The 12,496-nt window shown below is 43.4% G+C and overlaps 1 protein-coding gene and 1 long non-coding RNA gene across 51 annotated transcripts in view; one reads left to right on the top strand and one right to left on the bottom strand.

Annotated features, from left to right (window-relative positions):
* The window catches only part of LOC135913789 (zinc finger protein 436-like), a 31,673-nt gene that overhangs the window by 16,563 nt on the left and 2,614 nt on the right, over positions 1-12,496 (top strand). For 20 of the 50 annotated variants that reach the window (XM_065446467.1, XM_065446461.1, XM_065446466.1 and 17 more), the window contains 2 exons: positions 3,230-6,090; positions 8,883-9,119. In XM_065446467.1, coding sequence (XP_065302539.1) covers positions 5,340-6,090; positions 8,883-9,119 — 988 coding nt within the window. In that variant the 5' untranslated portion in view covers positions 3,230-5,339. Of the gene's footprint in view, positions 1-2,134; positions 2,208-3,229; positions 6,091-6,713; positions 7,811-8,882; positions 11,946-12,496 lie in introns of those variants that run through there. The other 30 variants (XM_065446465.2, XM_065446463.1, XM_065446452.1 and 27 more) reach the window with 14 other exon arrangements.
* On the bottom strand, positions 4,682-6,699 carry LOC139061353 (uncharacterized). Its single transcript, XR_011515387.1, has 2 exons — positions 6,360-6,699; positions 4,682-6,328 (listed from the first exon to the last, which is right to left on the bottom strand). It is a non-coding gene; the product is annotated as an uncharacterized lncRNA (long non-coding RNA).

Here is a 12,496-nt window from a genome sequence, read left to right as displayed (position 1 = left end):
GTTATATTGCAACAATAATATGGTTAGGGTAACAGCCAACGCACTTTTAGTACTATGCAGCTGCTGACAACAAAAGTTGTCAGTGCTTAGACACAAAATGGTGGTTCTATGCAGTGGCAGCAGATGATTTCTGAATCTTGAATAGCAACTGCACTACATTTCACATGTACCAGGCAACTCTATGAAGTTTAGGGATTTCCATTGCTTTTGTCACCAAAAATACATCATGTTACACATGAAATAAATATATAGGCATACACCATATAATTTGATGTATCATGAACATTGGTAGATTTAAATGCATAAGCATTTCTATGCCTACCCAATGAGAAATTTGTCCGTCACTCAAGATGATGAATTACTCATACCCCCTTAAGCAATGTTTGAATTCTGGGGTTTTAGGTGCCAAAATCACAATTTGATTATGAGGCAAGTTATAGTGAGGGACTCCGGATTACTTTTGCACACCAAGGGATCTTTGACATGCCCCCAACGCACAGAATACAGGCGTTTTTGCATTTCGCCCCTACTGAAATGCGGCCGCTGTGGCCGGGATTGGATTCCATGACTTCGTGCTTAGTAACACAACACGATGGCTGCCAGGCCACCCCGGCAGGGCCCTTAAAATGCAAAAAGCAAGAAATGCAATGGCTCACACCCACATCACACAGAGGCTACAAGCACACAGAAAAGTGCAGTGAACAGTGCAAGCAGTAATTGAAATCAACCAGACAACACCCAGAATAGAACTCATATGTCATTCCGAATTTCTAGAAACTGTTCAAACTTGTATTTCACTGTAACACCTGCCTTTTCTTGTGTATACATGTTAACCACCCCTTATGTAATACGCTGAATGGGGTCTTTAAGGTAATAAAATGAAGTGACATGAGAACAGTGTATTTTTCAATAAAAATAAACAAGCTCAAAACAAGCGTCTGAACCATCAGTAAAGCCTTTCATACCCCCCTCCCCCCCTGGCAAATGCAGTGGTTGTTTTGCAACAGCTTCACTAAATTAACCCTAATTCACATTAAATAACACCAAAGGACTCCCACCAAAGGTCAAGGGTCTGAGTGCCTTAATTAACTATATCTTAATTAACTGTGGACAATTAACTCTGGCAAATGTGATAAGTGAACGACCATTGAGGGTTGATAAGGGTTTATACTGGTCGGATCACGTTTCATAACATTGATAATGACACCGGGCTGCATGTAGATGACCATGTGGCACAATGCTTACACACACTTGGACAACTACCAGAGGAGTTTTGGTGTGAGCTGTTTTCTTTTTTTGAGTGTGTGTGTGTAACATAATGTGACGTAATTATTACATGGAAGATATCACAGATCTGAACATCATTACCACCAATTCTTAGTCTTTCACACATAGTAATGCATACCTCCCTACCCTCTCAAATTTTGCGTAATGTTTACGAATTAGCAATCTTTTTATAAATTTATGAATTTTTGCATCAATGTTTACACAAAGCTATTTGCTCGTCTGTTTTCGAAGAGCGTCTTCTGGTGCTGAAAGGATGCCAGAGGAGTAAGTGCTTGGTTTCGAGGTGGTTTATACTGATGAGTTGCTAAATCAGGCAAAATTGACAATAGCAATGTCGGTGAAAAACTCACTGCGATCAAAAAACAATGTGTTGTTTGTCAATCCTCGCTGTACTATATTAGGTGCTTGTATGCTGCATCTAAATGCAAATAATCGTTAACATAAAGTGTGTGTGCTCAGAAGATGCTATTAAAAAGTCTTCTACTGTACCTCCTCCCCATCCCTACCTTTCTTTCTTCTTTGGTGTCATGTTCCTGAGATTTGACCAAGTTCACTGCTCACAGGTTGGCAAATATGTACATCCAGAATTAAAGCTTCAATATTATTTTTTTCTTTCAGTAAAAGAAAGTGATTTTCTAAATTGAAGTGATGGTACCATGAGCTTCAATCGTATGGGTAGAAATGTGCTCAAATATTTCACTATGAATTCGTACCAACTCACCCATCACTTCTGCTGCTTAAATATATTCCTACTTGTCTAGATAATCAACTGTCATTTCTTAAAGTGCTTACAAGAGGCTCTCATTATTGGACAGGAGTTGACAAAAAATGACTTTTTCTGTAACAGGTGTGCCCTGTGGATGGGGAGAGATATAAGTTGTGACCTTTTCAAGCTGTGCTTGCTAAAAAAAGAAATTTTGGTAGATTGGATGCGATGCACATTTTTACTGTAAACAAATGTAACATGGTGCACAGGAAGAAACACACTAACCTGTGTCTATATAAAGAAAGGTAACTACCACTGGACACACAAACACACACAAGCATTGTTTTGCAATGTCTGATACAAGGTGTCCACTGTGTTGAGCTTTGAGTTGAAACATCAACAGCTGTGTATGAGTACTCTACAGTTACTTGCACTGTCATGAGTATTTTTTTAACTACTCATTGTAACTGTTTCTGCAACAGAAGGTACTTTTGATTGTCCGGTTTATTGTGTCATAGGCAACCTGTGATAACGTGAACAAGGTGGTGTAGTTTTTTGACCATTGTGTACAATAACTTTTGTGCCTTTTCTTGGCTTTCGCTTTGTTTCTGCTTCTAATTTTTAGTCCTGTACCAGTATTGCATTGTAGTCTGCATAGCGGTATTCATGTGAGGCAACTATTGAATCCATCCAGAATGTACTCTAGGTACATTCTGTAAACCTTGCAGTGCTTGTTTCATTCTAAAGATGACTTTTCTTGCAGAGAAAATTGTGACTTGAGGAGATGGCATATTTCTTATGCTATTCAAATCGCCTGCAATCACCTTAGTATCTGTATTGTGTTCCCCAATTAATGGCTCCTTCAGGGTAATGGAAACTAATCTTGAAGGCAAACCTTGTGCATATTGCAGGCACCATAAGCGACATCATAAACACCAGGTTTTGGACACCCCCAGTAGAATGTGTGATATAGCTGTGGCAGCAGTCTTGGAGGTCATGCTCTGTTGTACATTCCTTCCTGGTTTAAGGAAGAACCTGTCCACAGAGCATGCCGTGCTCACAAAAATAGTGCCAAGAGTGGTGCAAAGTGGCAGTGTTGGTCAATTTTTTCTATGTGAAAAGCCAATAAAATTGGCCAAACTGTGTTTTATTGTTGGTGTAGTGCAATCAACTCTCATTTTAATATCAGATACTGATTATGATTTTTTAAAATTTTTGGCTCCCTCTTCGCCTCAGGCCTTGGTCTCGCCGAGGGTTTCGTCCATCGAATCAAGATCCGACTTGCAGTGCCTCCTGTGGTATCGAAACTTCGGCGCCTCCCACTGACACTCCCACTTCCAGTTTCGGAAGAGCTCTGTCGGGTGGAAGAACTGGATGTCATCGAGCGTGTTAATGCCTCAGAATTGGTGTCCTCCTTCATCGTGGTAAGGAAGAAGGATGGCAGCATTCGACTCTGTGTTGACTTTCGGGAACCTAACAAAGCACTCATCGCCGACAGCTACCCGCTTCCTCACACTGAAGAGCCCCTGAACAGCCTCGTCGGTGCCTCTACCTTTTCCAAGTTGGATCTTGCATCCACATACCACAAGGTTCTGCTGAATGCCGAGAGCTGAGACTTGACTGCATTCGTGACTCACGATGGACTGTTCTGTTTTAAGCAGGTATGCTTTGGGCTGGCGTCTGCCCCTGCAGTCTTCCAGTAGTTGATGCTGCAGATCTCAAAGGGTGCCCTGGAATTCTGCGCTACATTGATGATATCGTTGTGTTCAGCAAGACCGGCCAAGAGCACCAAATGAACTTGGCTGCTGTTCTCCGACGCATCAAGGCAGTTAGACTCAAGCTCAATCACAAGTGCACCTTTTGCGTTGAATTGTCTTTCTTGGGCCACAGGGCCACTGCTCAAGGCATCTCACTGCTGTCAGAGAAAGTGGATTCTATCCTGAACACTCACGCTTCCACTGACACCGCTGGTTTGCATTCGTTCCTCGGCTTAGTCGAGTACTATGCCAAGTTTGTTCCCAGCCTTACTGGAGTCGAGGATCCGATGCGTGCACTGCTCTGCAAGAATCAACCCTTCACCTGGAGTGATGCCGTTGATGCTAGTTTTTGGTAGGTCAAGTTCCTGTTGTCATACAGCAAAGTGCTTCAGATGTTTGATCCCACTCTTCCGGTGGTTGTCTCCACGGATGCTTCTGACTTCAGCCTTGGCACTGTTCTCAAAAAAAAAAAAAATGGATTGGTGCCAGCTAAGCACAGTCGCCTTCGCATCACGCACATTCTCCCCAGCAGAGAGGAAATGTGCAGTTTGTGAGCGTGAAGCACCTGTGCGCGTCTGGGCCTGCGAGTGTCAACACACATACCTCTGGGGACGGCGCTTTAGACTTTGTACGGGCCACCAAGCGTTGGTCTCCCTTCTGTCGTCTCATGACTCGGGAAGAGGCACCCTTCACATCGCACGCTGGTCAGAGCGTCTTCTGCACTACAACTCTATAGTGGAGTATCGCAAGGGGTCAGAGAATCAAGTTGCGAATGCACTGTCCGGCCTTTCAGTGTCTGTTTCGCAGGAAGATGCTTCGTTCACCGAAGAGGGCGTGTCTCATTGCTCCACTCTGCCGCACCAAAGAACAGTTCCAGCAGCCCCTGCATGAAGATGCTACTTTGGAGCAAATAAAGGCTTACGTTGCATCATTTTGGCCGCCCCACAAGTCCACCCCAGGTGAACTTCAGCCATTCTTAGCCGTGCGTAAGAACTGGCTGTGGTCAACGACCTGCTTTTACGTGGGCAACGGCTTGTAGTTCCTCTTTCCCTTACCCCACAGGCCGTTTCCACTGCACACAAAGCCCACCCTGGGATAGTTCGTACCAAGGCGCAACTAAGAGAGTGGTTTTGGTGGCCTCGCATGGACAAGCAAGTGGAAATTGCCATTCACAACAGCATAGTCTGCCAGGCTGCAGACAAGAATGCCAAGACTGCACTGACTCTGCTGAAACCTGTGCCCCTGCCAGAGCGTCCATGGCATAAGGTCGCCATCAACATTGTCGGTCCCATGGAAAGAGCGCCGCACGATTGCATGTTCGCTGTCACCCTCGTAGGCTACTTTTCCAAGTGGCCTGAAGTACAGTTTTGCATCGAGGTGTCAATGCGCACAGTGGCAATCTTTCTGCTCTCAGTACTTTCTTGAGAGGGCTACCCCGACGAGATTGTATGCGACAATGGGACTAGTTTTGTTCCTGAGAGTTCAAACAATTCCTGAACAATTGTGCCATTCACCTCTCACACTGTTCGGTGTACTACCCCCAGGTGAATGGACTTGTAGAACGATTCAACCGTGGTTTCAAGAACTTCATGCAGACAGCTTTGCTGGAACATCAGTCACTACACCCAGTGGTCGTCGAATACCTCGGCATCTACTGGTGCACACCACATGCGACCACGGGAGTCGCCCTGGCTCTGTTGCTGCATAGAAGGCTGCTGAGAACACGCCTGGACATCGTCGGGCACCCATTGTCGTCCTTCTTCAAGGACCCAGCTACCGAGCTCCGTCAGCTGTGTCATCGGATGAAGCGTAAGCGAGAGAGCAGCAAGAAGCATACAGATTTTCATCGAGCCGCGAAGTCACTAACTTTGCAGTTAGTGACTTCGTCCGGGTGTGGAAACCCTCTGTCACTTTCAAAAGAGACTCTTCGTTTGGCAGTCCCTGCAAAGTGCTGGAGCATCACGGACTCTTTCCGCCTTAATGATGGCACGACCTGGAATGCATCCAAGCTTGCCAAAGTCTCTTCGGGTGCCCGTTCTCTGCATCCAGAGAAGACCTGGAAAGCGCAAGAGGCTAGCACACCGAGGTTCCCGTCACCGGGGAGCCCCGGGCTACCAGCTGCTCGTGAGGCATGTCAAGTGGCGGCTGCGGCTCTGTCTGCTCCTGTGGCTACCTGTGCTGCAATCGACCCAGACATGCCTGAGCTGCAAGCAGGTGCACCTCTTCCTGCTGTTGTGGCCGACCGGGCTGCTCCTGACCTAGACCCCCCTGAACCGCAACCGGGTCTAGCTCCTTTTTGCGTCCTACAGCCATGGGCAAGACAACCTTTGAAATGTTACGGTGAATATGGTGTGACAATTCTATTAGTTTTTTTGTTCTTCTCATACAGTCTATGTTGTTTTGAACATTTTCTAGAGATAAACTATTTTTTGTAGGGAGAGAATGAGGTTTTCATGGGTTTGTATATAAGATTTGTAGTTGCTCCTGAGTGTACTTACATTAATGATGTTCCTCTGTTCTTGACTGGTCACCGTTTTTCATTGCCTTATGTTTCCCTTATGAGCGCGAGTTGAAGCACCTTGAAGTACTATGAGCGCGAGTTGAAGCACCTTGAAGTACTAACCCACTAACAGTTTACTAAACCACTGAAAGTTTTAACAAAGGAATATGTTGTAACATTAGTTTTGGTTTCCATATTCAGTCTGGAACCCTTTGAACGGCTGTGGCACTGTTGTCCCCATGTACATAATTGGGTGTCATCAAATAAAGAGAGATTTCTTTGGTTGGGTTATGGCTGGTTGGCTCTCTTTGTCGACCTGTAGGCCGCAATACCACACTTTTAAATAATCCATTGTGGTAAGTTGAATTAATCTTGGCTTTTAGTATACCTCATATGCGACTGTGCTTTAGGAAACAAAATTACTAAGTTCTGATATTGCATTTTTTTTCTTCCATGGTTCCAGGTGTTCACTCGTTGACGAAGGCGTGGTGCTGATTCATATCATCTCGACTTGAGGGAGATTGTGTTTGTTGTTATGTGTGTCTGCACAGCTTGTTAAGTGCTCGCAACTTTTGTCTTAATTGTTGGATGATTTGTCCTCTCTTTCCTTTGGTGTTTTGGGCACATGTCTGCCACTTGCTCTCTTTCGTCCTTAAAGAGGAGTGGTTATAAGTTGAATTCATAGACTGCTTCCAGATGTGGTGCTGTGTACGGTTTATACCTAGCGGGCAATGCTACGAAGGCCAGAGAGACTTCTCTTAATTACTGCATTTGAGATGAAGAAATAGTCTGTCACATAAGATACAAAAACGTACGTATGCTTTGTGCAGTTCAACGTAACATTTAGTTCCATAGCTTCATGTTGCAAAATATGGCGTAATTTTTATGTGGGAGGCCTCACAGATCTGAACCTGATGACCATCGAACAAGCAAAGTGACACATTGATTGAAACCAGCAGCCGCACCACGCTACTTGCTTTTGCGATCAAATCATAGTACTATGTCCACTACAGGAAGCACAAGGTGCCTAATTAAGTACGATTTGACGTAACTTAATTTCTGTAAGTTGTACTTTAAGTAATTCTATAGAAATAATTGCAGATTAAAGACAGCTGCACAGCAATATGCATGGAATGAGACGTCTGTGACCCCACTATTTGTATAGCTTGCTCGGTATTGCATGCTAAATATGAGACAAAGCACAATGACAGGTGTTGAGTTGAGTTGACCTCTTGAGTTGAGGTCATTGATGAACATTTTTCACATGAATGTACTAAACTACCAGTGACTAGCTACTGCTGAACACATTGCTGACTGTTGCCCTTCTAAGCATTGTTCCCCCTTCCCCCTTTTATTAACATTCATTGCGCATTTTTCGTCCGAAGCAACATTTTAATCGTTAGTATTTCCTTAGTTGTTGGCGTCTAATTATAACTTCACTGCTTTATTTTCGAATTTACACCTGTATATAATACAACAGTGAAATAAGTTGTCTGCAATTTTCCATGAACTCCCATGTAAAAGCTCCCACGAAGGATTGCTCGACAACATACTTTTTCATACAAGTGAAACTTGAAATACTGAAAGTGTAGACGAATTACATTGCGATTTCTTCACAAGTAAGGAATGTATGTCAATGGTAACATGAGAAACGTAACACAACAATAATATCGTTGGTTCTGGTAGGGTCTTCCAGGTTTCAATGACAATAAGTAGGAATGATTTGGTAAAGGCGTTGCTTTCTTTACAAAGACGTTGAAGGTTTATACATTTGAATATGGGATGGGATGTGAGAGTAGGTACAATTAATATTGAACATTGAGCTATGCAGGTGAGAAATATTGCAACATAATTGAACAGTTACAAAATGTCCCATCTGAAAGCTAGACGCTAAGCTGAAGTTGATTAGGTGAGAAAAAGAAGACGGAATGACAAGGGGTCACATATACAAACAGGTGCGATTTACATGGAGGATAGTCGGGCTGATAACACCACATTGTTTTCACCAGAACCACACCAAAACGCACATTACACTGTAAGAAAAGATTAGCTTCGTAAGCTGTACAATGCTCATTACTACTACATAATATCCATGGACAATGAAGCCACGAAAAGCATAGGAGAAATTAGAAGTGCTTTATAATTGTAATGTAGAAATAATGAGGAGAAAGAAAATGAGAGTGGATGAAAAGAGAAGTTACGGTTTGTGAGAACTGAACCCACTGCCACATTACACATGCAGTGCTTTGCTCTACCAATTGATCTACGATAGCAGGTGTTTTCCAGACCACTCTGTTGTGTGTGTCCTAGATATAGCACTGGGAGCGTAAGAGAATGCCACTGAAACACACGGCTGTGGATATGAAACATCTTTTCAACTGCAGGCGTCGCGTAGAAACAATATCTTAAGAGCTGGCAGCTGGCCACTGAAACCTCATATGCAACCTTGTGGCACGAAGGGTTTCATATTCGAGGCCGTTGTTATGCAGTGAGCAAGAACAGGAAAATCTGAAGGACTCGATTTTTTTTTTACAATCACACAAAGCCAACTGAATATGTATAGTAATAGAAGTACACCGAAAGGCAATTCTAGAAAAAACTAATTAATTTACCTTTTCATTTTGACGTGCAGATTGGCCACCAGCTTCAGCGCAGATGCCTCGGTTGTCCATGGGAGGCGGTGCAAGGTTGCAACCAGTGGAGGCCTCGCGGTACCAGTGTCGCTTATGCCCGTATGCATCGAAGTGGCGAAGCAACCTGGTGCTGCACGAGCGGGTGCACACAGGCGAGCGTCCGTTTCGGTGCCACCTGTGCAGCCGCGCATTTGCAAGCCACTCAGACATGGTGCGACACCTGCGCACGCACACCGGTGAGCGACCCTTTCAGTGCCCGCTGTGCCCGGCCACTTTCACACAGCGCGGCAACGCCCGTGCCCACCACCTCCGTTTGCATGGCCGGTCAACACCAGTGGCACGAAGCGACAGGCTTGCCCGCTCTGCCTTTGACCGCACGAACCATTGACACTACAGTCACTCCTGCAAGTACTTTTACGAGGCTGCGATTATTTATGAGGAGTTGACAGGACATGACTTGTTTGGTAATAGGTGCTCCCTATTCTTCATAGAGAGAGATCGTGTTCTGACCTTATCAGGCTATCATTGCTAAAGAAGAGCATTCAGGTGAATTGGATTTGTTTAGTTATGTCAGTGATCAGGCATGTTGGTATCCTATGATCAAACTTCTCAGTGAAGCAACAATGAACAGGACAGAGGGTGTATAAGAGGCCGTTACCCTCAGTCCTTTTCATTGTTTCCACACTAAGTGTGATCTTGGATCTTATTTACATGTTTGGCTGAAAGAAATATAACATGGCACACAGAAATAAGCACAGGCTTCCACCTACACTGAAGCAATGAAAGGTAACTACTGTACCACTGGACCTACGAAATGCATGCAAGTTTTGTTTTGCCATGTAAGTTGCAAAGCAGTACTTGTATGTGTGTCTGCTTGCTCTATTGCTCTTTCAGTTGTAACATTAACAGCTGCATTGAGTGCTTGGAAGTTACTTGCACTTCTGCAAGCTTGTTGTGGTGTAACTGTTTCTGCAAGAAAATTGGCTTTTGATTATCTAGTTTGGTGCACTGTAATCTATCTGTGATGTTGTGTACAAGCTTTGTGGCTCTTTCATATTTGTGTACAATAGCCTTTGTACTTTGTCGTGGCTTTGACTTTGTTTCTGCTTGTAATGTTTAGTCTTGCACCACTATTGCATTGCAGTCAGCATAGCAATGTTCATGTAATGCAAGTATTGAATCATCGAGAATGCTAGAGTACCTTCTGGAAACCTCGCAGTGTTGTTTCACTTTGAAGATGACTTATTGCCGGCAAAATTGCGACTGAAGGTGACCACACAGTGCTTCTGCTATTCAAGTTACCCTTAATCACCGCAGTGTCCACATTGCCCTTCCCAATGAATGAGCCTTCAGAGTAAGGGAAACTAATCTTGAAGGCCATGCTTGTGCGTATTGCAGGCAGCATAAGCGACATCATAAACACCATGTTTTGGATACTGCCAGTAGGATGTGTGATATAGCTATGCCAGCAGTCTTGGAGTTCATGCTCTGTTGTATAATTCTTCCTGGTTTAAGAAAGAACCTGCCCATTGCGCATGCTGTGCTCACAAAAATAGTGCCGAGAGTGGTGCAAAGGGGCAGTGTTGGTGAATTTTTCTTTGTCAAGAGCCAATAAAATTGGCCAAACTGCATTTTTTTTTGTTGATGTAGTGTAATCAACTTTCTTTTTATTATCAGATGTTGATTATGATTTGTTAAATCTTTGCCATACATGTTAAGTTAGGGGATAGGGTACAATAAATTTATGGTAGCACTGTCAATGCTATCCACTGTGCGAGTAAGTTGCGATATAGGGCACATCGTAATTCCTATGCTGTTGAAATTGCCATAAAACCAATTTATCACTCTAAATACACAATGTGTACAGTATTCTTCTAACTAGCAAATCTTCTATTCTCTGTCAATTTGATTTTCTGGGCACTTTCACATAATCCATTGTGGTGTCCTTAATTAATATTGGCTTTTAGTATTCCTCATAATGTGACTGTGCTTTAGAAAACAAGACTACTCAAAGTTCTGATATTGCATTTTTCTTGTTCCATGGTTTCAGGTGTTCACTCGTTGAAGAAGGCGCGGTGCTGATTCATGTTTTCTCGACTTGCGGGAGATTGTGGTTGTTGTTATTTGTGTCTGCAGAGCTTGTTAAGTGCTCGCAATATTTGTCTTAGTCGGGCGTCCTCTCTTTTCTTTGGTGTTTCGGGCATATGTCTGCCACTTGCTCTTTTTTGTGCTTAAATAGGAGTGGTTGTAACTTGAATTTGCAGCCTGTTTACAGATGTAGTACTGTGATCCATATCATACATAGCAGGCAATTTTACGAAGGCTAGTGAGATTTCGCTCACTGACAGCATCTGAGACTAAGAATAAGTGCATCACATATGTTGCAAAAATCTACCTATGCATTGTGTAATTTAACGTAACATTTAGTCCCATATCTTTATGTTGCAAAATATGGCGTAATTTTGATGTGGGAGGCATCGCAAATGTCCACCTATCGACCACTGAAGAAGCAAAGTGGCGCATTGACGGGAACCAGCGGCCGTAGCACACTACCTGGTCTTGCGGCCAAAACATAGTACTATGTTGTATACTGGAAGCATGAAGTGCATAATTAAATGTAGTTTGACGTAACTTTACTTCTGTAAGCTGTAGTTTGTTATTTCATAGACGGCATCGCAGATTAAAGAAAGCTGCGCTGAAAAATGCATGGAATGAGACGTCTATGACCCCACTACTTGCATAGCTTGCTCGGTCTTGAGTGCTAAGTATGAGACGGAGCAGAATGACAGGTTGCTCTCATTGTTCTTGAGTTGAAGACATTGATGAACATGTTTCACAGGAATGTAGTAGACTATCAATGACTAACTGCTGCTGAACACCTTGCTGACTGTTGTCTTTATAAACATTGACCCCCTTCCCTCTTTTATTAACATGTATGACACATTTTTCACCCGAAGCAGCATTGTCATCAGTAGCATTTGCTTATTGGTCGGCCTCTAATCATAATTTCAGCATTCTATGTTTGAATTTACACTTGTATGTAATAAAACAGTGAAATAAGTTGTTCGCAATTTTCTATGAACTCCTACGTAGGAGCTCCAGGATTGCTCGACAACATACTTTTTCATAGAAGTGAAACTTGAAATATTGAAGGTATAAACTAAATACATGGTTATTTCTTCACAAGTAAGGAATGTATGTTAATGGTAGCATGATAAATGTAGCACAACAAGAATACGATCTACCCTCATTACAACGGACCTGCATACAAAAGATTTTCGGATATAACAGATCATACTTTAGCCTTAGTTTGTTCTACCAATTTTATTTATGCTACAAAGTTCACTTTTAACGTACCGCACTATAACAGACTATCGGCTACAGTGGACGAAATTAGTGGCAATTTTTTTCAAAGTCGGCAGTATAAATTGTACTGCTGCCATGTTGACACAGCCTGACAACTGACTTGCACGAGTCAGCCCACGATTGCAGCTTAATATCACGTGAGGAGCAAAGCGGGGCAGAAACGCGCTGTCTTTCGTATGTGAGGCATGGAGGGGTGGGGGAGAGGCGAGAGAGAGAGAGGGGTTCTAAGCAGGCGGTTGCCGCTTAC

Source organism: Dermacentor albipictus, chromosome 6 (genome assembly GCF_038994185.2).
Source record: "Dermacentor albipictus isolate Rhodes 1998 colony chromosome 6, USDA_Dalb.pri_finalv2, whole genome shotgun sequence".
Taxonomy (NCBI): Eukaryota; Metazoa; Arthropoda; class Arachnida; order Ixodida; family Ixodidae; genus Dermacentor; species Dermacentor albipictus.
Note: the sequence above shows the minus strand (reverse complement) of the source record. Positions and strands in the feature narration are given on the sequence as shown.